Here is a 23,735-nt window from a genome sequence, read left to right as displayed (position 1 = left end):
TCAACAAAAACAAGATCGTACGTGAACGCGAGCGTCATGCGTGCTCGTTCACGCCAACTGCGTGAGATCATTGATCAGATGATGTTTTCTCCCCGTTTTAAGGAAATACTATTTTGTGTCAGCGGGAAAAGAATGTTTTTTTAATATGCCCAAATATAAATTTCATAATAGCAATCTTTTATTGTTTTAATTTTTATTTCAGGAAATGTGTCAATACAATCCAATCATGAGCTGTCAAATGTGTGCTTTGTTAGAAAATGCAGTTTTATTAAATGACAAAAATAATAAAAATATTAATATTTTAATATAATTCATTGGGCATTGTTCTGTCTGTTATTCATGACATTTGGTATCTATATTTGTAATTGTTATTGTGAACATTGAGAACTTCTAGCAGGCCATCTGGACAATCTCAGGTTAAAGGGAAGAAATCATACATCTTAATATTATAAATTCTCCAGAGACTTAGCTTCCTCGATTGTTCTGAAGGTGGCCATTGTTTGGTTGAGCACAAAATCATTGATGACATGAGAATCTGAAATCACACAGATGGCTTGTCACTACCTAGGACCTCAACTCATATCTGTTAACAGACATTATACACGACTCTGTAATCTTCTGTTTATCAACCCTGGTGAGCTCAGGCAGACCAAATATGGCCTCTATATTCTGATGCATAACTGTCCTTTTTTCTGCTGATGGGCCACACAGATGTTTCCAGTTGCCACTGACAATACCTGTATGGACACTCATCTGTATTGTTGCTGCAAACTGAACCAAGAGAACAAAAAATGCATTTGCTGTAGAAGAGGAACAAACAGGGAGCAGGAGAGTTGTGCTTTCTCATCAGCTGCATGTCAACACATCTAATATGTTGTCACCATACTTGAGAAAAGAACCTATATCAAATTAAGTTTTAAAAAAATTCAACAAACAGCAACGATGAACAGTCTCACCACTGAAAAAGATGTGCACATTTAATCATGAGGATTTTCCAAATCATTCAAGAAGAAATTGAACATTTTGCAAATCACATTTCAGGAGCTTGGTAAAGAACACTCAACTCAGCCAACTCTTAATTATACCGTTGAGATATTTCAACTTTCATTAGGTTCACTGGCGCCCTGTTAAATTATGCTGCGACTTAAGAGATACATAAACCCTAACTAATGACAACCTACCCGCACAACGAGGAGAATGTAACAGAAAGGGAGGAGGCATTGATGGAGGTCCAGAACCTGCCCGTGTCGTGTTGTTTGCGTGCATCAGGCACCGTCCTTTCCACAGAAACAGCAGAATGGATTGACGGACAGGTTGACGATGACGTGCGTCACATTAGCAAACACTGGGGTGTTTTCACTTTGCTTGCAAGTTGGTTGAAAGCATCCCAGAGGGAGATTTATTTCCTGCAAGCATGTGCTCATTTGTCTGGTTTTAGTGGTGCCGTATATTCTGCAGACGCTTGGTCGAAGTAAAATTCTGTCCGTGTTGGAAATAAACCACCCTATAGATTTTTTTCCAAAACCAGGCGTTGTTTTAAAATTGATTTGTGGGTGGATAATTCATTTTTTGTAATCGTGAAACATAGAACAAAGTACTGGACCTGCCCCAAGCAAAGTGCTGCTTCTCCAAAGTCACATTTTGCTAACTTTGAATCGTTAATCCGTTACCACGCCTCTCACGATCCCCATCAGTACCACGGAGATCAAGATTACAGGACATTCTGTCATCCTTACCTTTGGTGCAACTGAGCAGACATGCTTTTTAAAACATTTGTGTAGCACTGAACCCAGACACATACTATGAAAATAAAGGATCCTGGCCCTCTTTTAAACACCCAATCGACATATATGGGGGAAATGCTTTTAGCTTGTGGAGACAAACATTTGTTAAATTTACATTTAAGACTGGAGATGGCAACAAACCTAAAATCAAGATGGCCACTCATTTCATACTACACATGAGAAAAGAAAGTGGAAGTTAACAAACAAAAAGTCATGCTTGATTAGATTGTGTGGCATGAAATCCAAAAAACAGAATAAATTATGGCGATCACTGAAATCAAACCCATTCTAGTCACATCCCAATTTCTATCAAGGCTTGAAGACCATTTCTTATCTCCCGACAACATAACTCGAGTCAACAGTAGCACAATATGAAATGTCTCTATTGCACTGTGATGTGGCTGCAAAAACAAGCCCTCACTTACATTTTATTTGTTTTAAACCCACTCACTTTTTTTCCAGTCTGCAAACAGAAGTCCGTGACAGTTCAACGTGAGTTAACATATCTTATATTATCGTATCAAACTCTTTATGTTTAAATGAAAGTATCAGTGTAGTATTTTAAATAAGATGATAACATATGAAACATGTGTGCTGCATGTGACACATCAGTGCCAGGGGGTTATGGGATATTTCTTATCATTTCCTAGACAGGAACTTTCCCTCAGTCTCCCCACTGCTTTAACAGGCCCTTCCAGTGCAGGTTGAAGAGCGTACTGGGAGAGTAGCATCTCTCATGTTCTGAGTAATCGTGACTACGGATCTATTATGCAGTTCCTAATACAGAAATCAAAGAAATGGACTCTTTATGCCGACATGAAAAAGCTCCCAAATGAACAGAAAAACAGATGAATTAATGAAAGAACAAAGTAGTAGGTGCAGGGCACCAGAGTAGAGAGGGCACTTCTTGAGAGTCAGTTGTCTGTCTGGCGACTGGGATTTCGATTTTTTTTTCTTTTTTAATGTTAGTTGGCTCAGTTTAAAGGGAGCCTCCTCTAGGCCCCCCGCCACCATTTACTAGGTCTGCACAGCGCAGTGGAAGATGGCAGCTTCGTCGTTTGGGAGTTTCAAGAGTTCAAACGGGTCTTTCTGTGATGCAGAACCCGTCACCAGCTCCCCATTCGGTCCTGCACTTTTGCCTGCAGACAGATAGGACTTCCACGATAGGAAGCAAATCGGAACGGCATTAAATCGCCACAGCTCATTATATTCAGTTTCTCCATTTCCAGCGCAGTCATTCTTCCCATTCTTGAATACCCTAGCAGTCCAAAATCCTGGGAACTAACCACAGGATTTCTTAGAAAAAAAAAAGAAAAAGAAAACACCACCATGAAGTATTGTTACGCTTTTACCCCCTCCACTCTAGGCACGCAGTCTTTAAGAAGTGCTGAGACACGATACGTTTTAGCACAGAGAGAGAAATACAACCTTCTCCCAGCTGTCCCTTCCACAGCCAAGGCAAGGGCAGGACATGGTGTGACAGGGTAGGCAGAAGGAAAGGGGCTGTGTTGGGTCGTAGCGGGAGGAGAGCCCTGGGCTGGGCTTTGGTTGGCTGGTTAGCTCGGCTCAGCTAGCTGCTGCCCGAGCCATCAGGTCCTCTAGAGCCTTGTCCTGATCGTTGTTGTGGACCAGCAGCACCTCTTTGATGGCGTCCCGCTGAAATCCCATTTCGCCAAATCTTGACATTAGCTCAAGGAACTGCAAAGCCTGGGAAGGATGACAAAATGAATAAAACTACAATAGCTAAAATAATCTATTAATGTAATCTATAGACTTATCCTGATTATCAAAAGATAGGGGGTGTCGCTCATATTTAAATACTAAACACCGTGTTGTCTAGCTTCTAATTATTTGACTTAACGTATAAACACAATGCGCGCTCTTCAGGTGTACAGTTGGCTAATAGCAAATAGTACAGACCTTTTCCTCTGAGCATTGGTACATCTCTAAACATTCCTCCACTGCAATTGCATCGAAGCCCCGCTCACACAGACGCCCATGGACAAACAGGTAGTCCAGTACCTTAGACAAACAATAAGTACATTTTTATTAACAAAATCCATAAAAGATGCATTTTGGATTGAAATTATTAAATGGTAATGTTTTTAATGTATTGTTCTCTTTATCCTGTTTGCACCTTGCATCTAAAGCTAGATCATCATTTAAAACCAGCTAATACAAATTCAATCCGATATACTAACCCCCTTAATTAGTTGACAGTGGTTGGATTGGTCATATTGTGTAGTATTAGCTGTACAGATCACAGAGATATATCTATTGCCATAACTTTTGAGACAACAGAAGGTGTGATGAAACAACTTTATTTTTAATTTAAGGCTCTATTTACAAAAGAACTGCACTGAACCAAATTACACGAGCACACAAACAAACTGTTGAGCACGCTGACGAATGAATATGCTAGGAATCCAGATTCCTGTGCATTAGTGCGAGAGGGTGTCGCACCTGTTCCACATTCTGCCCCTGTCTCTGCATGGCCCGTAGGACACCCTCATAAGAGTAGCCCATGCCCACAAGGGTTTCCACACACTGACGCTCGCTGGGGGTCATGCTGAGCAGCGCTCCACCACACGGCAGACCAGCAGATCCGGACCCGGGGTTGGCCTGGAGCAAAAACATGAATGAATGTCAATGAGGTTCCTGAGATTCGTTATCTACCATCACTGGTTAATCTACGTCACTATTCCAAAAACAAACCATGCACACAATTAGTCTGGCAGTATGTGATCTTATGCTCACCGGTTTTGGTGCGACACTGTTTGTGTGGCTGGTCGGCTCAGGGGGAACAATAACTTGGGCCATGGGTGTGTGCGGTGGGCTGCCATTGATTAGGTGCTGTCGGGGAGCAGGGAGTGGGCTGTACCTCAGTGGCTCTGGGTCACCAGAGTCAGAGAGCTTGGGAAAAGTGAGAGAGCGGATGTTGCAGGGCCGATCGTCTGTTTCAAACCCCGTTCTGCCAGGGTGACCAACTCTGTCCATGTCCAGCAAGGCAATCAACCCGTTGGGTTTATGGGAAAAGCCAGGTTTGGCTGCTAAGCTGGTGTTGATGCTGGGAGGAGACGGGCTGTTTCCACGTGACATGTGGGAAACCTCTGGTGGGGATACAGAGGGAGGAGGAGGTTGAGGTTGGGGCTGGGGCTGGCTCTGAAGGATGTTCCTGAGCTCCTCCCTATCGTCCAAAGTTTTGAGCTCCAGCTTGTCAAAGGGGTCCTCTTCCCGCTCAAAGTCAGCTAGGTTGAGGCTGTGTAGCTGGGGAGTGCTGGGCAGGATTTTCCTGGGGCCAAGGCTGGGGGCAGGCAGTGGAGTGAGGATGTCGTTATGGCTCAGCCCCGCCAGGACGGGGTTCAACGCTGGTGGTAGAAGGTCCTGGTCCTCTGCAGCAGACCGGGGTTTCTTCCCACCACCAGCATCCATGTCCAGGGCCTGTGCCGAGCACTCCCTGCTCTCCGCCTCCTGCTTGGCTGCTGCTGCCTCTTCTGCTCGGGCTTCTGCTGCTCTGGCCTCAGCCAGTTCAACCCCCCAGCGCACGCTACGCCTCTCCAGAGAAAAGTCATACTGTTGAGACCGCAGTAAGAGGAAGAGAGTAAGACGGGCAAAGAGGGCACATAGAGCGACAGGAAAAAAAAACAAGAACAATGATGAGTATAAGAGCCACATGAGATTACAACATCATTAAAAATAACTCTAAAATTGAGGTTGCTGTAATTTATAACCAATAACAATAGGTCAGCATGGTTAAGCCCTGCTGAGGATGTAAGTGCAGCATACACTGGTGCAAAATCAACACATTTTCCTGTGCCTTACCTGCGAGTCGACTAGCAAAGAGCGACATTCTGGGAGACAGAAACCGACAGGAAGCCCCACTTTGGCTGGGCAGCGGAATTTGTCATTGATCTTGAAGGGAACAGCATCAAGGTAGCTGATGGGTCCTGTGTCCAATAAGAAAACAAAGTACGCATTTATTAGAACAGACAGTGGAAATACAGGCACCTTGAACCTACACTTCACTCAGAAGGATCAGTGCTGTCAAACAGTGAAACAAGAAAGTGTTAAAAATAGGTTCCTCACCATTGTTGTATGCATCTGATCCAGACTTCCTCGCAGCCATTTAGAGACTCTGAAAGCAGACGTGAGTGTACACCAGGTGTAAAGTTAGTGAGCAGTGGGAATGCCATATTTTTTTAAATGTCAAAGAGAGTTCATATTTACATGGACGGTCAATACATCAACGACCTATGGTGCAACAGTGTATGAAAACAGCCCAAAATGGAATTCCCCTGCCCCCGTCCTTCTTCCCCCGCCTTTCAAGCGTGACATTTCTTCGGACAAAGCAGATTATAGTGTGCGTCTTTCACTGAGCTCACAAATTGATCCTAAAGAAGCATTTTAATCAAAGCGCATGAGCAACGACACTTCATCACATGGTCGTGCAAATCATTTTTTCTATTCAAATCAAAATTATTCACTTTCTCATTGGCTTTGTACATTCCACCCTTTTTGCATGTCAAGTCACATAATCCCATTATTTGGTCATGCCTCGCAACAGTGGCTGACATTGTCAACACAGAGACGCCACTGTTACCACATCCGCTCAACACAGAACTTTGATCTGCGTGCTGCTGAAGTCTGGTGTTCAGTAGATGAAGTGATAGATTTCATCCACTCTCACGGCTGAAAATAGGCTGTTTTTGTAAATAAATTGTAAATAAACACTGAATCAATGGGAAAATGTGGGGGGGGGGGGGGGGGAGATTGAATTTATATTCACATATCTAACTTAGAAACTGTTGTGGCCACAACTTCACAGAGACCTGGCTCCATCGTGGCCTCCTGGATAAAGCTATATGCACTTGATGAGCGCAGGACTATGGTGGGATAAGAGGAACCGGACTCGTGTTTTGAATCAATGATACTCGAACACAGACGAAGTTGATGGACAATGTTACCCTGATGTCGATTTTTTTTTTTTTTGAAAGTTAAGATACCAGCCATCTTATCTGCCTGGGGAATTCAGTGTTTTGTTTTTGTTGCTGCTCTCTACACTCATCTGGATGCAATAAAAATAAAAAAACTACTGTTTTTGTTTTGTTTTTCTTGCGTAACACAACTGCATTTTGTTAAACAACCTTGTTTTGCAAATTCTTGTATGAAGACACAAAATGAGCAGCAATACACAGTAGCTCGTAGTACACTGCAATCTGCTGACTATCACCAGCAGAGTGACTCACGTGGGAATCCATAATTACAAACATCTATGTGAAAACACAACCTACAGGCAGGTTACTTGTACTACACTAACCTGGGAGCTGTTTGTTCAGCGTCCATTAGCCCCAATTTAGAGTTTAGGCATCACACTTTAACTTGAATCTAGACTACAGACTCTCTGGCTGATCATGAGCGACCACAGTGATGGGCCACACGTGATCAAGAATGATCTCGCGATCAGGAGTTATTTCTCTTATCAGATGTCTTTAATTTATTTGAACCGTGTGACGTTATACACCACGTCGGTTGGTTAGAATATTTTAGTTACTCGCCATAATGTTATACATGTCTGTTCTGCGTGGCGGTTTTTAACAAGTTAGATTGTACTCGAGGTTAGAGTACAACCACTACAGCACAACACGTCAAGGTAGTCGTGTTAGCTAGCTAGCTTAGTGGGATCTTAACTGCTCCAAACTTAAAACGATACCGAAAGGATCGCAGTACCTACAATTCATCACGTCACAGGTTTATCTTTAAAATTGACGTCAAGGATCCCAGCTGTCACGTAGTGGGCACACTTTACGTACGATAACGTTTGCTCGTTAGCTCGTGTCAATAAAGTTATAATAGTGTTGATTAGCAACAAGCTAAGCTATCAGTACTCTGGTCACTCCTAGCTCAACGCAGCTAACGGCTAACATGTAGTGTCAGTTTAGCTAAGAAGTCAACGTCTGATATGACATGAGTGTGGGTGAAATAGTAAAGTCCAATGAATGAATTCACTAAATAACCACTAGCCGCTGGATAATGTTTCATAGGTAAAAGCTAGTGTTGATGCTAATACGCTGAGCTAGTGGCCTGGCTGTAATAGTATGTGGCTGGTTGAGACAGACCGCTGTCTCTGCTGCCACCGCCCCTGAAACTAACCTGAGCTCACATATAACCACAGACTCCTCTCACCTGTGTCTGCTCCGTCCTGTTTGTTTTTTCAAAAATCCCAAACGATGTTCTTGCCGAGATGGCACTCAAATGTAAACTATTCTCAGGAAGAGTTTTATTTATACTGAAATCCCTTTCCTGCTTCAGCGTGGGACGCCATCTTGATTTGTCAAAGCTCCCTTTCGACTGGTTCCTGTCTGACGTCAGAACATCACATCCAGATGTGGAGGCGATGGTGTGAGCTATGCTGATAGGTGCTGTTTTTAAAGCAAAGGTAGCGAAAGCAGTGCTTCTCGTCATTCAAATGAAGGTTTTGAATAATAGAGTAAATTGTATTAGTTAAACAAAATGCACTCCTTGAAATTGATTTATCAAAGAGCTGGGGCTGAAAGAGTTTATTAATGTGTGTATTTTATTGCCTCTGATAAATGTTTATCGTGCCCTTTCATGTAGGCTAATTCTCTTCAGTGCTGTGTTTTCCTAGGGACATGTATACCGCCCTGCTTCTAATGTTCAAATTTAATTTACAAAGAGACAGATGGTAATTTCTGTGTTTGTTTTAATCAGATTATTCGATATCCGGAGCCATTAAGATACATGATTAATAGAGAGAGAGAGTGACAGAGCAGCATCTAATCTAATTCTTACCCATAGTTAGCTGTTAGGTAGTGTAATAATAAACCTCATTACCTCGTTCATTTCTGAAATTGAAAATATTGTGCACCGCTTGCAAAATGAAGTATTTATCATAAATATATCTGTCAAACTATCAAAACCCTTTATTTATATTAAAACGATAGACGTGAAGGATACTAAATGATGTAATCAACTCGGCTATACAGATGATAAAAACTAATCTACTCAGTCAAGCCACTTTGTTGTCAGAACTGATGATGATAAACTAGTGAAAGCAGCATTATGTAAACTATTGATCAAGTATAATATAGTGAAATGTAGGACTTCCTAAAGTATGCTGTGAAGTTCTTCGATATGTCATCTCTGAAGAAATCACAGAACTAAAGTCAAGCATCAGATGTCAATTGTTTGTTTAAGGAAAGAAGGTAGCCTAACTTAAGTGAGAAGAAGTTAAAATGAAAGCTAACATCGAGCTGCCTTTTTAGTGATCAATAAATGTATTAAATATAATAACGTCATCGTTTAAGAAAGCGAGTACACGTAATTTTAGATGGTTATTGTAGTAACTTTTAAAAACATCTAAAATTGTAAAATGCACAAATGTGTGAATGTCTTCATTTATTTTTAAAAATCTTTTTTTCCAACGTGATTATTTTTGGCTTCAGCATCGAATGCGCGCACGTCACGTTCAGACCCGTTACGTGCTTTACGTTTTGCAGACACGCGCAATGATAGCCGGAAGCACCGATGGGAGGAAAATAAAAAATCGATGCAATCCAGTGTCAATCGCGAGTGTAAACCGCTAACTTACTGTCCTTTTTCGCGACGGTAGGCTCGAATTGATCAGCCTGCTTTTCCGCCGCCAGTGCGCCGGAGGGGACGGAAGGAGAGCTGCTCCGTTTGAACGAAGTTGCTCGGTTAGGGGGGTTTAGCTGACGTGTGGAGAAGTTGAGACTGCCGAAGAGAGAGAGAGAGAGCAGCTAAACAAACATAAACAAGCGGAGATCAGCTGAGCGCCTGTCCGAACACCGAACCAGCAGCAGCACGGAGAGATGTCAGGGAGAGAGAATCTCCTCTTTCGAGCCCGAGAATGATCCGCAGGAGACCGTTGACTTTACACCGATACTAGCTCCATGTCAACTGTCAACACTGGCACACAAAGAATTTCGGAAACACAACACGAGGACCAGCTATTAAGCAGAACATCCACTGCTCCTGTCACTGTATCTTTTGTCGAGACATAACCAGGCTAGCATGGACGACCAATGAGTGTACCTCAGCTGTAACGAAACGAACACACATTACAGTGCAAAGGAGACGGAGGTAAACACTTTTTTATTAACTTTGCATTTCCCCACAAAGGGCCTGCGAACTAAACCAACTGACTTGAGCTAGCTCGGCAGGGCCACATATCCTGTTTTGTGTTTGAATCCTTCATGTGGCGGTCAGTTTAGCAGCAGGACTCTCATCGATGCAGGCGTGTTTCTTTTTGTCCTGAACGTGTTCTAGAAAGACTCATCAATACAAACAAAAAGGCAAACAAGATAGTAGGTGTGTTTGCTGCAGAATCAATTGTAACCATGAAATGTGAAACGTATGTAGGATCCTGACAGTATCATAATTCCCCCCCCTCCCCCTCCTGTGGCCCCTGGTGTCAGAAGTGGGATTAACATGGCCCACCAGGCAACCCCTAGTTCCCAGAAGGCCCTGATGATGGAGCTGAAGTCTCTGCAGGAGCAGCCGGTGGAGGGCTTCCGCATCACGCTGGTGGAGGAGTCTGACCTCTACAACTGGGAAGTGGCCATCTTCGGACCCCCGAACACCCTGTATGAGGGAGGCTACTTTAAGGTGGGGCCAAGCTTTCTAATACCAGGAGGGGGCGGGACATCATGAGTTCATACCAGTCAAAACATGTCACCTGGTTTAGATTATGAGACACACTCTTGGAAGTTAATTCATAGTCGGCAGTAGAACGTACGGGCTGCCTTGTGGCTTGTGAGCGGGAGGGTTGCCAGTTCAAGTCCCCCACAGGGACCAAGTACGGAGTGTGCACTGGTAGCTGGAGAGGTACCCTTGAGCAAGGCACCGAATGCTGTATAGTAGCTGCTCAATGCACCTAATGCGAGGATGAGTTAAATGCAGAGATCTTTCATTGCGCGTGGTGCTGTATAAAATTGTGGGACAAATGAAAGTTTATTTACATTTTTCACACGGTGTAATTGTGCTCCTTGTGTGTAAGTTTTCTTGGCGAATAGGATATCTAGGGGATTGCTGCAACTTGGAAAACAGCCAGGTAGTAGTGACAGTGACTCTGTTTAAAGTATCAGAGCAAATAAAGTCTTATCATGGTTATTGCATTTTTTAAAACTATAATTCAGCAATGCCCGAGCTCAACTCTGCTGGCTCACTTCTGCTGGTATAAGATTTATTTATTTATTTATTTTGGATTTTAAGCCTTTGTAGACAGCCATTTAATATTTCTTTAATTTTTCCTCTTTCTCCCCTCTCCCTCCATTCTCCTTGTCCAGCCCTCTCCCCCTTGCTGTATGATGGTTGTGCTTCAGATGGCTATTTTTAGCTATGAGACCGATTTATAAATGGCACCTCAGCACAGGAAAAGAGTAACGGAGAAGGGCACGACGAGACTCTTCTCGCCGTCTTTCATGTTACTTATTCAGTGTAACTTCTAAAAAGTGTGGTACAGTGAGAGCCCGCATTCAAGTCGAGGCAATGCAGACGATGCTGTAATCTTCCAGGAATGCCAAAATAGTTCAGAGGAGCAAGTGTTGCTGCCGTCGTTGATCGGGTTAGGCTTTGCAGTGACATCCTGTTGTACATTCTTGTCCCTCTTTCAGGACAGACAGATGTGCAACAGCTGGAATTTCCAATTTACCTGCAAGTGTTTACAAGAGACATTTTCAAACCCTGGACCTTCTCTCTTTGCAATAATACTATTTAGAGTCTGTAATACTACAGGAAGGAACGCCTGATGTACTTTTTGTGCAGGTGTGATTGATGAAGTATTGGTATTGACCAGTGTAACGATGTAACCCTGCATGGAAGCTCACGCGTCATGACATCTGTGTTTTTAATGTCCCAAGGTTGCTTCTGGTGTAGCAATGATAGTCCTATCTGAGTGTTAGCAGCTCGGTGAGAGCCGGGGTGGTGTTACACACACACACACACACCCAGGCCTACATGCCTTTCACATAGATAATTGCGCAATACGGAAAGAAAACACAGAAACCAGAAGTAGAGTTGCACAGATCTGACTTTTCCGGTCCTGATATCGATACTTGGGCTTCTGTGTATCGGCCGATACAGAGTACAGATCAGATACCGGTGTTTAATTCATAAACTGTATGCCTCACTGTGTGGAAGCGACGAGGATCATTCTTTTATGTTTCAGGCTTGACTTGATCATTGCTTTTCCTAACTTTGTAAAAACCCAATATAACAAATGCATACATAGATATAAATGTACTGAATTGTTATTCATTATTAAAATAGTAAATTGTATGCCAACAAATTTACAGTATACAATTCAAGTGTAAACCCTTTTTAATGCAGCAACACATTGGTCAAAACTTAAACAGGAGTTAAGATTCCAGGTATATAAACATAGAACTGAACTGAATAGATCGGCCCCGTTGTCACCCGATCCAGCTATTTGATTCAACATCGGCCGATATCCGGTCCGGTATCAAAGCATCCCTAACCAGGACTGTTGTGTCACCTAATGCCTTGCTCTATTGACATTCATTCCAAATGACTGACATACATGATAACCGCTTCGTGGTGCGATTGTACCTAGAGACCATATATTTCAATGAAAGGGGAGACAGGATGATACTTTGTGGTTAAACACTACAACGACATTACAGATAGACTTGGAACAGTGAACAGAATCCAATTTGTCATATCGCTCCAGTGTGGACATATCAAGTGTATCCTCGTTGAGATCTAGATTAAAGTTAATAGCAACTTATATCTCCTTGAGACACCTGCAACACTGTTGCTGACTCATGTTGTTTCTCTTTATTTTTGTTGAAGGAAGAACTTTATTTGTCTCACTTGAGAAATGATGTCTTGCAAATATTACAAACTCGTATGTTATTTGTTTATTTGGATATATAAAGCACTTTTTTTTTCCACATTCAACATATCGATGTGTTACGCCAGTCTCCAAAACATCAACTCACTTCTCCCTTGGCTCTCTTCACCCTCAAGCTGAAACTTAGCATAAAGGAAGTCAAGCTTGGTAAAAACATGTGTAGACTGTCGACCTGTTTGTTCTCCCAGGCTCACATCAAGTTCCCAGTTGACTACCCGTACTCCCCTCCAACCTTCCGCTTCCTCACCAAGATGTGGCACCCCAACATTTACGAGGTAAAGCATGTTGTCTCTCATTTTTGTCCTTTTAACACAATTTGTTTTAGCCATTATCCATGCCAATTTGGTATTTGTATAGTTTGTGTTAAAATGGAGCCATTTAGAGGCTAAATTTAGACGCCCTCATGTCGTCATGACAGATGTTATATAGTTCATTTTGTTCTCTTTCCAGAACGGAGATGTGTGCATCTCTATCCTGCACCCTCCCGTCGATGACCCTCAGAGCGGGGAGCTACCCTCTGAAAGGTGGAACCCCACCCAGAACGTCAGGTAATCTCTCCTCCACACAACCTCGGCTTCTCTGTGCTCTTTAATCCATTCTACAACACAGACGGGCAGCCTTTTTATAACTTTGCTGTTATTTTGAATGCAATGTGGACATTCATAAGGGTAGAGGACTTTCCAATGTTCGTCTACAAACGGAACAAATAACAGAAATTTAAACCTGAGCAGATCGGTTGCAGCATGTAATTGATCAGGTTCAGATGAAGCTAGCTACAGTTTAAAAAAAGCCAGAGTCGAGCTTTTCTTTCATACAAAGTCAGGATCTGATATATTGGAGTGTCCTCATTTTCGGTCTGTGTGTGTTTCTGTGTTGTTCTGTCGTAATCAGGACGATCCTGCTTAGTGTGATCTCCCTGCTCAATGAGCCCAACACCTTCTCCCCGGCTAACGTGGACGCGTCTGTCATGTTTCGCAAATGGAGGGACAGCAAAGGCAAGGACAAGGAGTACGCAGAGATTATCAGGTAATTCACAATAATGACTATTTTTCATCCTTGTGCAGACAAATGTTCAATGTGCTTACAGAGAATCACCCGGTCTGTCTGCATAGAAGTGACGTTAAACACTGACTTTGAGTTTATTCCTCTCTGGTTTACAGGAAGCAGGTGATGTCAACGGCGGCAGAGGCGGAGCGAGATGGCGTCAAGGTGCCGACCACTTTGGCGGAGTACTGCGTCCAGACCAGGGTTCCCTCCCAGGACAGCAGTTCAGACCTCCTCTATGACGACCTCTATGATGACGACATGGAGGAGGAGGACGAGGACGAAGACGAGAGCGAGATGGAGTCCGTAGGCGAAGCCGGGGGGATCAGCCCCACGGAGGACGGCGGGACGTCCACCAGACGCTACGACAACCAGGACGACTCTGGCAACGAAGACTCATGATGATCTGGATGATATCCCCCCCCCCCCCCACCCCACCCCACCCCCCTACTATTATGTGTTGCGTTACGATTTTCTGTGTGTGTGTGTGTGTGTGTGTGTGTGTGCGCGCGTGTGTTTGCACATACAGTGGGGTCAAAAGTCAACTGCCAAAAAAAACGTTTCATCATTTATTAAACTAAAACAAATGGTCGTTCAAACAATAGTTGTAGTCGAAATCAAAGTCAGAATTTGTGTGTTTCCACCGTTTGCCTTAATTACAGCTTGCACTCCGTCTGGCATCAGATGTTTTGCAGAGTTGAAATTATTCCAGCACTGTTTTGAGAGCACCCCCCCAAAGTGTTTTTGAGGTTACGTTATATATCACTTTTTTTTTTTTTTAAATGCATGCCTCTGCAGAACAGAGTGGTGTCCCTCTACGGCCAGTGTGTGATTAATCTTGTGCAAGTTACTGATCCCAGACGAGGCAAAACATCCCCCACGCCTGAATATTTCCACCGCCGTGTTTTTATTCCCTGTATCATTATTACTCTCTTTCCTGCAACCAGCTCCTCGCGGACTGCACTGTAAGCTGTTTGGTTGCAACCATGACATTGAATTTATTTTCTTGGTCGTCAACAGTGAAATTTCAGTATTGTTCAATCCACGCTAAACTATCAGACATGTTTTTGCCATTAAAAATTTAGTTTGTTAACTGCTACAGTTTTGTCGGTCTTTTAACTGTAGTTTTTGTCGGCTGGAGTAGGAATTTATTTGCTTTGTTGGCTTTGCGTCTTGGCTGCAGATGCGTGAAAATGTTTGCTTTAAACCATAGTCCCATCTCCAGTTGTGTCTCGTCCTTGTTTAGGTGAGAATAACTCGGTTTTGTGAAAATCTTTCCGGCCTTTAAATCGGAGCCATGTTATCATGACCATGCATTAACAGTTAATTCGTGATTTAAAATACATAATAAATAACATTGTGCGGGAGCGTACATGTGTTAACATTTGCATACATGGTGTGAGACAAAAAATATCAATTTAAATTACAAGCATTTCCCAAAGATACAAAAAATCCCACTCATCAGTTCTAAATAACCTTGTGCAAAGTGAACAAGCCGTCTTAGTTCTTGATAAATGATGGAAACAAACTGTCCTCGTGGTGGTTTCTTGAACCCCGCTGTAGCTGGCCGGCTCTTTGTCGGGCTAGTCCACGTCAGATTGTCTGGTTCCGTGTTAAACGATTGTCTCTATCCACCGTGTCTTTACTTGTTGCTGTTTTTAACTTCTTCTGTTTAGTTGGTTGATGTTCTGTCCTCCCTGACTTGTCCCCTGTATTTTTCTGGGAGGGGCGCCGACGGTCTGGCTGATGGACACTTTGCTGTTTGGCTTATTAACCGGTCGATGAGCTGGCCGGCTCGTCCTGTCATTGTCCCCTCAGTGTGTCTTCTGGCAGAAACTCTCTGTCCCTCACACGCCTGTCTGTTCAACTTAACATTGCAAACACAGGCTCCGTCGTGACTCCATCCTCTTGGACCCACCTTCACGTCCGTCATGACTGCACTCTCATGATCCCTTAAAGTAATGTCATTTGGTTAGGAGGGGTGGGGGGGGGACAAGGTCTTGACCTTTTCTCACGTCGCCTCCTGCACCTCTGTCTGCCTCTTAAACCTCAGGGCCTCAATAGACTTTCACTGAGAGAGAAAAACCAGTCAAGGAGAAACTTAAACACACAAACGGCTCCTCACCTCCACCTACTTTTTTTCGCACTTTCTGCATCACTGGGTGGTTGTAGAGGGCAGAGAGTGAACTCAAAGTCTCCAAAAACCCACCGCCAGCGTGTTTACACGTGACTGAGTGTTGCTGTTGGTCTTGATTAAGGTCCTTTAAGTTGATTTCTTATTAGTCGGCTTGAGTCAGATTTTAAAAAACATCGAACTGCACCTGTAGGGACTTTCTCCTTGAGAACACATTATGTTGCGATAGATGTGAAAATGTTACGTTTTTGAGCCAACTCGAGCTTAAATGCGACTTTGTGAAAATTGGACGTTGTTGCTGCGCTACACCACGTCCAGAGTCTGTTTATCGACAGGGACAAAATCAACATGCAGCTTAGCGACACATTTGCATTTGAATGAATATGACACTGATTGCCTGTATGTGTGTGTATAATTACATTTACTATTCATCTATTGACTACAATGTCAGGGTTTTCTTGTTCCTGTCTCTGTGGAACAGGTGCAGACTTCTGTCTCACTAGTGAGTTTGCCCAAATGCCCTCTTGGACTTTGTCCAGCTGAGAAAACATTGCTTTCTAGTGCTGTTTTGGTGAGGACTGGACTGGCTGAGGATTTGACTGATTTAAAAACAAACAAATAAAAAAAAAACGAGTATTAAAGGTTTGGACACGCTGGACATAATGTGACTAATATTACTTGTGTGGCATCAACTAAACCATTTGGGTTGTGTGTTTTTTGGTTGGAGGTATGAATCTGTTGCCCTTTTCAACACAACAGAGCACTGTGCAAACCTTTGATTCAAATGGATGGATTTTATGCCAAGGAAACCAAGTACAGCCCCACGATCGTTCATTTTGAGGACTATGGAGCAATGGCTGCATGTGGTGGATTTAACGCCGTTTGAATAAACTCTGTTAGGGATACCTTTTTGGATTTTAATGTGAAACCAGAGGAGTGAAACATTTCCTCCGGGCTCTGTGCTTTGGAGGCTCACAGAGACTGGATCCTGGTGAGGACGTGGAGAGGAAATCCGTTCCTGAACCGGATCTTTAATGGATTTGATATCAAGGCACAACAGGAGGGGGATGAATGCCAGAAATCCTGTTCTTCTCTAGATGTGGTCCCCATTTTTTTGCCCATCCCTCACCATATAGAGGAGAAGTAAAATCATAGAAATGAAATGTACCAATGTCATGTGTATCTGCTAAAGGACTAGTCTGACATATTGGGGAAATATGCTCCTTTACTTTGTGGCTGAGATGAGGAGATCTATACCAATCTAATGCGTTAAAATGAAACTACGGACGGACGCCGTTTAGTTTAGCTTTGCACAAAGACTGGAAAGAGGGAAACGTTTAGTTGGCTCCGTCTTAGCTATATCTCGTTTAATCTAGGGCTGCCCCCTCTTCAATTTATTCAATTTATCTGTGGTTTTTGTCTTTCTCGACTAAGACTTCCTTTGACAATGAGTATTTGCTTTTTTCATGTTGAATGACTTATTTCCAAGAGTCTAAAAAGTCTAAAAATGTCAATTCTTTGTTTTGCAGAGGTTGTGTGGAACTATTTCTTGGCTGGCAGTAGTAACTTCCAGGAGTCCACCATGAAACCCCCCTTAAAACAGAAAATTGTTGTTTTTACACTCAGGGTTTTGTAAAGATTAAACAAACAAGATGTAAAGTTTTATTGAGTGAGCTGTAGAGGTGCTGGTAGGCTGACTTTGGTACCACAGGACAGATCCAGGCTAGCTGTTTCCTCTGTTTCCAGTCTTTGTGCTAAGCTAAGCTAAGCTAACCAGCTGCTGGCATTAGCTTCACACTTAACAGACACAAGCGAGTGTCATTAATCTTCTCATCAAACTCTAGGCAAGAAAACAAATAAGCTTATCATGAATTTAGAAATCAGAATCTGCATTTTTAGAATTGATCTTGTGAAGAGTGAAGTTGAGGCGTAGTGTTGCCCTTAAGAGAGCACATTACAGTGATCTTCAAACTTAAAATCCTCTTTTTTGACTTTAATGTATGCCTTGTTTTTATAAGGAGGGCAGGTGGAGAAGAGCTCAGGGGGCCTTTTGAGGGAAGGAGATCAAACAATCATTTTCTCTGAGGGATGACGATAGTTCCCAAATCCCAACCTAAGAAATGACACGAAAAAGCGCTGCAGTTTAAGATGAGATGTTATTCCATACACACCGTTACGAAGGCCTGAATGAAATCATTTAGTTCATTTAACCTGGGTGTGTGTGAGCATGTGTGTGCACATGTGTATTTTTTTTCCAAGTGTGTACCTTCGCATGGTCACACACTTAGACTGACCTGCGTGTGTCCACACATTGATGTTAAAGCTGTCCTTGTTTCTTTTCTTTGATGTTATGTCATTTTATTCCTCATCATTTTTGTGTTTGTGAGGATGCAAATGTCACTCATAAAGTTTCTATTGTAAAAATATTATACATTGTTGGGTTTGTTTGCAGTATAGCTTTGATATATGTCGCTAAGCCCACGGTGAGCTGGTTTTTGGAGTAGAAATAGGATTGATATGCAAATGGAGGTATACAGTTATTGTGGTTAAGTTGGGAAATCATTCAAAAATAAAACGGTGTCATTGAAGCCTGTCGAAAGGTTTTCCCCTTATTTTGCTATTGGCAACTGGTCACTACTACAAGCTACATGGATAATTAGTGTGCTACGGTAAATGTATTATGTGCTTAAAGTTTTGGTTCACCCGACTTACATATAAATACACTGTTAGTGGTATCTAGTCATGCATATTGGTTTAATTTGTCCAGATGTTATCAGAGAGTTCTGCTTATGCTCTTGATACAATTGATTTGAACGGGACTTTGTGTCTTGTGGAAGAAAATTACATTTTAAAAAACCCTACAGCAACAGGTGTTATAGAAAATAGTCCCTATGAAATCGTTTGACAGTGTGACATGGTCACGTTGCTGTTCAATGTTTTCTTGTAAAGCTTTGAGCACCACTAACAGAATTCCATTCACCTCCGCTGAACCTTCCTGAAGTGGAAGTGAAAACATTAAAAAAAATAAATAAATGAATACCTCAAATCCTGAAAAATTAAATCAAACTATTCACATTTTTTCATGGTGAACTGACCCTTAAAGGTTCCTCGGTGGCCAAAGCTTGTACAGCATTATAGTAGTTAATTGCACCTTAATTAAAAGTCCTTATGACACCGAATGCATAAAAAAGATTTATATCTTACCTTATAATAAGATGACATTTGAACCAACATGTTGCAGAGGAAATGTTTAATCACGAAAAGAACTGCTGTTTCAATGGAGAACACTTCGCTGTGTTTTATCACTGGGAGAGGAGCTTTTCTGCTCTACAGGCATGAAATTAATTACTGGTTTATTGAAGCCCTGATGGGTCTCAAAGCAATACTTCAGCTTTTGCTCAATGCACAGTGTTACTCTACAGTAAACTGTGTACGCCTTGTGAAAGTGGAAAGGCCCTTTCACTGACCTCAAGTTTACTGCCGTTTCTTGTGTCCTTACAATACCCAGAAGACAAATAGCAGTAAATTGAAGTGAGCGCTTCCACTCAGCTTAATGAGTTGCAAGAACACAATTGTTTCTCTAATTACGCCTATTTCAACCCTTCAGCAGAGGCTGGTGATCCCGCAGCATATTGGGAGCAGAACGTCCCCGTATAGAGTACAGTGTGGTGGTGCCTCAATCATCTCATCTCAAAATGAGGATTGGGTGCCAATGGTGACTTGTTTCAATGACATTGTTTGTCTTAAATCCCCCCCTGCCTGTTCATAAATGGTTTCATTGGTATAATAAGGGCTATATAATATATACTTCAGTATATCATCCCTGCAAAAAAATGAACATGGTGTTCATTGTTTGACATCTATGATAATGTGTACATTCACCCAGAATCATTGCATAATAATAGTCTCTCTTACATTTTATGATCATGGTCTCTAACACAATGATCCCCATTACTGGCTTTTCATTTCTGGACAGGAACTCATTTGCTAAAGTAAAAGGCGTATCTCATGTTTCTTGGATGGATGCTGAGGACTGTTGAAAAGAAAAAAGGCTGAAGGCTGTTACTGAGCTCACTGGTATTTCCACAGCCTCCAGTATTTTGTAATCCATGATGATCACCATCAGGTTTCTGGGTTTTGTCTCCACCCAGTGGCAACATCTACTGCTAGCAGTTTCATTTGATTCAGTTCATCATTTTTGCTTCAGCAATGTTTTTGTACTCCAGTATTGGATACTGTCTTTTTTGTGTTTTTTTTAGTTATGACTTCCAATTGTGTATATTTTTCACATTATAAATTAAGGTTTTATAAATATTCAGGTACACAAAAAAATGTTCTATTTATTTTCAACACATTTAATTCTAACTACAGATGGATTCAAATCATTCTCTTCAGGTTTACGCTGCTCCACCGAGTACCAGGGAATATTAAGTGGGTGTCCATCTCCATGATTTTCTTTTTCTTTTGTGTTTTAGCTTATTTACATTTAAGATATGTATATATCTAACCTCGTAACACATGGCTTCCAAAGACAGAAAATGTTTTTGGTTTTGTGCAGCTAAGATCAAATCAGTAATCGGTTTTTCAAGCATTCATTCTTTTCCTCCCTACTCACCTTTAATCTATTCAGCCTTAAATCATGCAGTACCGTACGGACAAAGTGTTTAACTCAACGCTATTTGAACCTCACAGAGACATATCATCAATCACATAAATTGTAAATTGGGTGCTCTACCAACATGCCAGCTTTCCCTTCTGCACAGTGTACGTCCTGGTTCATGGCTGCTTGTCCCGCTGAACCTCCAGGTGTCTGTGTGCCGCTCTCAGTGTGTCCTGCAGGTCTTTGTACTGAGCCAAAGTGCAAGCGTCCTCCAGCCGGGCCCAGCGGTAGTCCTGGTGCTCGTCAGACAAAGCCACCGCTGTTCCTGGGTCTCTCAGCTCGGCCAGCCAGTACAGCACCTCTTTGGGTCTGCCTCGCACCTCGTAGTGCAGCTCCTGCACAAAGCCGTCAATCACCTGCAATTGCTCCGCCCCCAGCCCCGCCTCCTCGTTGGTCTCTCTCAGAGCTGTGGTGAGGTCGTCCTCACCTGGATCCACGTGACCTGATGGTGAACAGGTTAGACAAAATTTAAAGCTACATTTAAAGCTATATGAGTGGAATTCAGCTCATAAGGGGTTACACTCAACTACATGATAAATGTACATTTTTTGAACTTGTAAACACCTTTGGGTGGGGTCCAGTGGTGCTTCCCATAAGAGGTCTGCAAGAGGAGGTACTCGATGTTGTCTGGTGGAGGGATACAACCGGCCAGACGACGAAACACTATGAAGCCACAAGCACGCAGCGCCATCTCCCTGTTCAACAAAGTCACACAAAACACAGTTTGCATCACATGTGCAGCGTGTGCTGTCGAGCCACCCGTCCATTAGAGCCAAGGTCAGGTTTTAATGAAGAAATGAAAACATGTGACCTTTTGCACTTTTGAGGGGGAATGGGTTACATTACCCTGGATTACACAATGGTTACATGACAACGTAGTTCAAATGTAGAGTGAAAAACGTTTCTTTTTTTTCAATGTACATGTAACCATAATGTAGAAACAACTAAATTGACAGTTAGTCTATGGGACACAGATGACATGCAGTCAAAATTACACCTTAACAAATGTTCAGTAAAAGTGCACGTGTGTGTTGACTAACACGTACAAACTGATGCTAATATTTAAGCTTAACTTAATGTTTATAATCTGTTAATGAGACATTTGAAAGATCCCTCCCCCCTACAAAATATCCAATAGTATGGGGGTGCATCCACGTGGGAAAGACTGGACAATCTCACCAGCTCCCTTTATTCTATTAGGCTAAAGTTCAGGTTGTCCAGTTCAACATACTGGCCTAATATTAGCCTTTGCTGGTGAGTCAGGACAAAGTTCAGCAGTGTTGCTTTTGACTTGACTAGCCTGTAGCAGAAAATCAAATGACTCCTACGTCGCTGTGACTGATGGGCATTCACGTTAGCTAGCACGCTGTAGCCTGTGCTGCTGATTCTGTGACAGATCTCCCTCGTTTACAGACCCGCGTACAACACTGCTGCATCAGTAATGATTGTTCACCTGTGCAGAAAATAAGCCTGTTAGCATTTATGTTACGTTATCTAGCTAGCTAGCTTACTTCTCCGCTCGCGCAGATCAGTTGCTCCGTGTGTTATACTGTCTGCTCTTCTCACTTTACTCAAAATGCTTGCTGTTCTACCTTTCATGAACACAGACTGCAGGTTTGACGAGTAGTTACTTACTTAATTTAAAAATGTGAGCTCTGTTTGTCACCGTGCTGATATCTCTGTGGTGCTCTAAGAAATGTATCCGGGTCTCTTTGATGACGGACATAAATAGTTCCGCTTTGTAGAACTGCTTTGACAGTACTCGCTTCCACCTTCCACCGGTAATAAAATAAATATTATATATACATTATCTTGTTTATTAAAAATACTTAAATAAAAATGAAAGTGCTCCTTGTTAAGATATAATATAATATTGTAATGCTATATGATTATTATATAATACTACAAGTTATATGTAGGGGATCATTTTGTTCAATATTGCTTTCTGTTCTAATTGTAACGACTTTATATACTGTTGGGTATGCATCTATAATGATGTATTATTTAATAAATTCATTGTACTAATATGTATTATATGTGTATTATATGTATATGTGTATTAATAATAATATTCCCTCTGGCTCTGCCTTTACTTTTCTTTGTATGATAGAGTAAATATGTATATTTTTTTACTAATGAATAGCTGTTTAGCCTGTGGGAGACAGATAAGAAATGTACCCATGATAGGATCAAGTGAAGACAGCTTGTGTCAGAAGATAATAGAGATGGGCCGACTTTATCACACCAGCCGAGCTGTCAGCAGTACAGTTGTTCAACTTGACAGAGGAGACACTGCTGCTGAGTTTCAAGGTAAAGGCAAAAACTCACCGGAAATACATGTTTTGTTATTTTCGTGTAAAATATATATGGGGGTGAGGGAGAGTCAGACAGACAGATGCATAAACATAATGTAAGTTTAAAGGATTTGTACAAATCTGTCCCATAGGCTCACTTAATTTAGCGATACATTTTCAGTGTCTATTCTTTGTATATTCACAGCAGTTATTCATATAAACCACTAGTCTGAGACATTGTTTACAGCTTAAAAGGGTGTTAAATAAAATTTGGTGATGATTAATGTTTTTTGTGTTAATGTATGAGCAGTTAAAACAGACCGGTCAAATTTGACCGGAAACACTAAAGTAAGGGGGGGGAAACGAACACGACAGGAGGGTTAAAGAAAATATTTTGTTTTCCTGACATAAAGAATGATCTTGGTTTTCTTCATTCTTAGCATGTAGCTGTCTGTGGTTCAGCCAGATGCCTCAGGACATGTGACTTTCGCTGCCACTACTATTGTGCTTACTCAGCCTGCACTGAACTCGTTATTCCACTCCACTATACAGGAATCACACTTGGGTTCAGGTTCCACTCCATCCATTTATTATTTTTATGTGTACTGACTGTCACATAGATTACACATGGATGTAGGACTGCGGGCTCCAGATGACCAATGCTTTTGTACAGTAATGACATTCACGTAGGTTGTACATACTGCAATCATCAGGCACTCGATTGGTCTGCTATTTTGTATTTAGAGAAATAATCCTTCAACTTTGGATAGATACGATTCCACATGTGTACATCCAATGGTTAAACTGGTGCTGATAGAAAGATATTAGGGATTAGTATTGCAGATCTGAGTATGTTTGGAGTAGACATCAGTGCCAAGAGATGTTCAAGCTGCATGTTCTGAAGGTG

The 23,735-nt window shown here is 42.1% G+C and overlaps 3 protein-coding genes across 8 annotated transcripts; 1 reads left to right on the top strand and 2 right to left on the bottom strand.

The window, feature by feature from the left end:
• Nucleotides 1-945: 945 nt before the first annotated feature.
• ubap1 (ubiquitin associated protein 1) lies at nt 946-8,141 on the bottom strand. The gene is made up of 7 exons (XM_076095744.1): nt 7,968-8,141; nt 5,871-5,919; nt 5,607-5,731; nt 4,542-5,357; nt 4,248-4,406; nt 3,705-3,806; nt 946-3,491 (listed from the first exon to the last, which is right to left on the bottom strand). The coding sequence occupies exons 2-7, from the start codon at nt 5,908-5,910 to the stop codon at nt 3,351-3,353; spliced, it is 1,383 nt and encodes a 460-aa protein (XP_075951859.1). The 5' UTR covers nt 5,911-5,919; nt 7,968-8,141; the 3' UTR covers nt 946-3,350.
• Nucleotides 8,142-9,310: 1,169 nt separating this feature from the next.
• On the top strand, nt 9,311-18,462 carry ube2r2 (ubiquitin-conjugating enzyme E2R 2). Of its 5 annotated transcripts, none has more exons than XM_076095747.1 (7): nt 9,311-9,905; nt 10,092-10,129; nt 10,241-10,430; nt 12,885-12,971; nt 13,147-13,244; nt 13,588-13,722; nt 13,857-18,462. In XM_076095747.1, the coding sequence occupies exons 3-7, from the start codon at nt 10,254-10,256 to the stop codon at nt 14,140-14,142; spliced, it is 783 nt and encodes a 260-aa protein (XP_075951862.1). In that variant the 5' UTR covers nt 9,311-9,905; nt 10,092-10,129; nt 10,241-10,253; the 3' UTR covers nt 14,143-18,462. The 5 variants fall into 5 exon arrangements, with proteins under 5 accessions (XP_075951862.1, XP_075951860.1, XP_075951863.1 ...); XM_076095745.1 differs by having other exon boundaries at nt 10,092-10,133; XM_076095748.1 differs by having other exon boundaries at nt 10,060-10,129.
• Nucleotides 18,463-19,107: 645 nt separating this feature from the next.
• Nucleotides 19,108-22,322, bottom strand: nudt2 (nudix (nucleoside diphosphate linked moiety X)-type motif 2). Of its 2 annotated transcripts, none has more exons than XM_076095750.1 (3): nt 22,170-22,322; nt 21,099-21,229; nt 19,108-20,976 (listed from the first exon to the last, which is right to left on the bottom strand). In XM_076095750.1, the coding sequence occupies exons 2-3, from the start codon at nt 21,223-21,225 to the stop codon at nt 20,651-20,653; spliced, it is 453 nt and encodes a 150-aa protein (XP_075951865.1). In that variant the 5' UTR covers nt 21,226-21,229; nt 22,170-22,322; the 3' UTR covers nt 19,108-20,650. The 2 variants fall into 2 exon arrangements, with proteins under 2 accessions (XP_075951865.1, XP_075951866.1); XM_076095751.1 differs by having other exon boundaries at nt 22,046-22,233.
• Nucleotides 22,323-23,735: the final 1,413 nt, after the last annotated feature.

The sequence above is a fragment of the Anarhichas minor genome, unplaced genomic scaffold (genome assembly GCF_050575085.1).
Source record: "Anarhichas minor isolate MPS153535 unplaced genomic scaffold, ASM5057508v1 ptg000021l, whole genome shotgun sequence".
In the NCBI taxonomy this organism is placed as follows: Eukaryota; Metazoa; Chordata; class Actinopteri; order Perciformes; family Anarhichadidae; genus Anarhichas; species Anarhichas minor.
The sequence above is the reverse complement of the archived record's forward strand: the minus strand, read 5'-3'. Positions and strand labels throughout refer to the sequence as shown.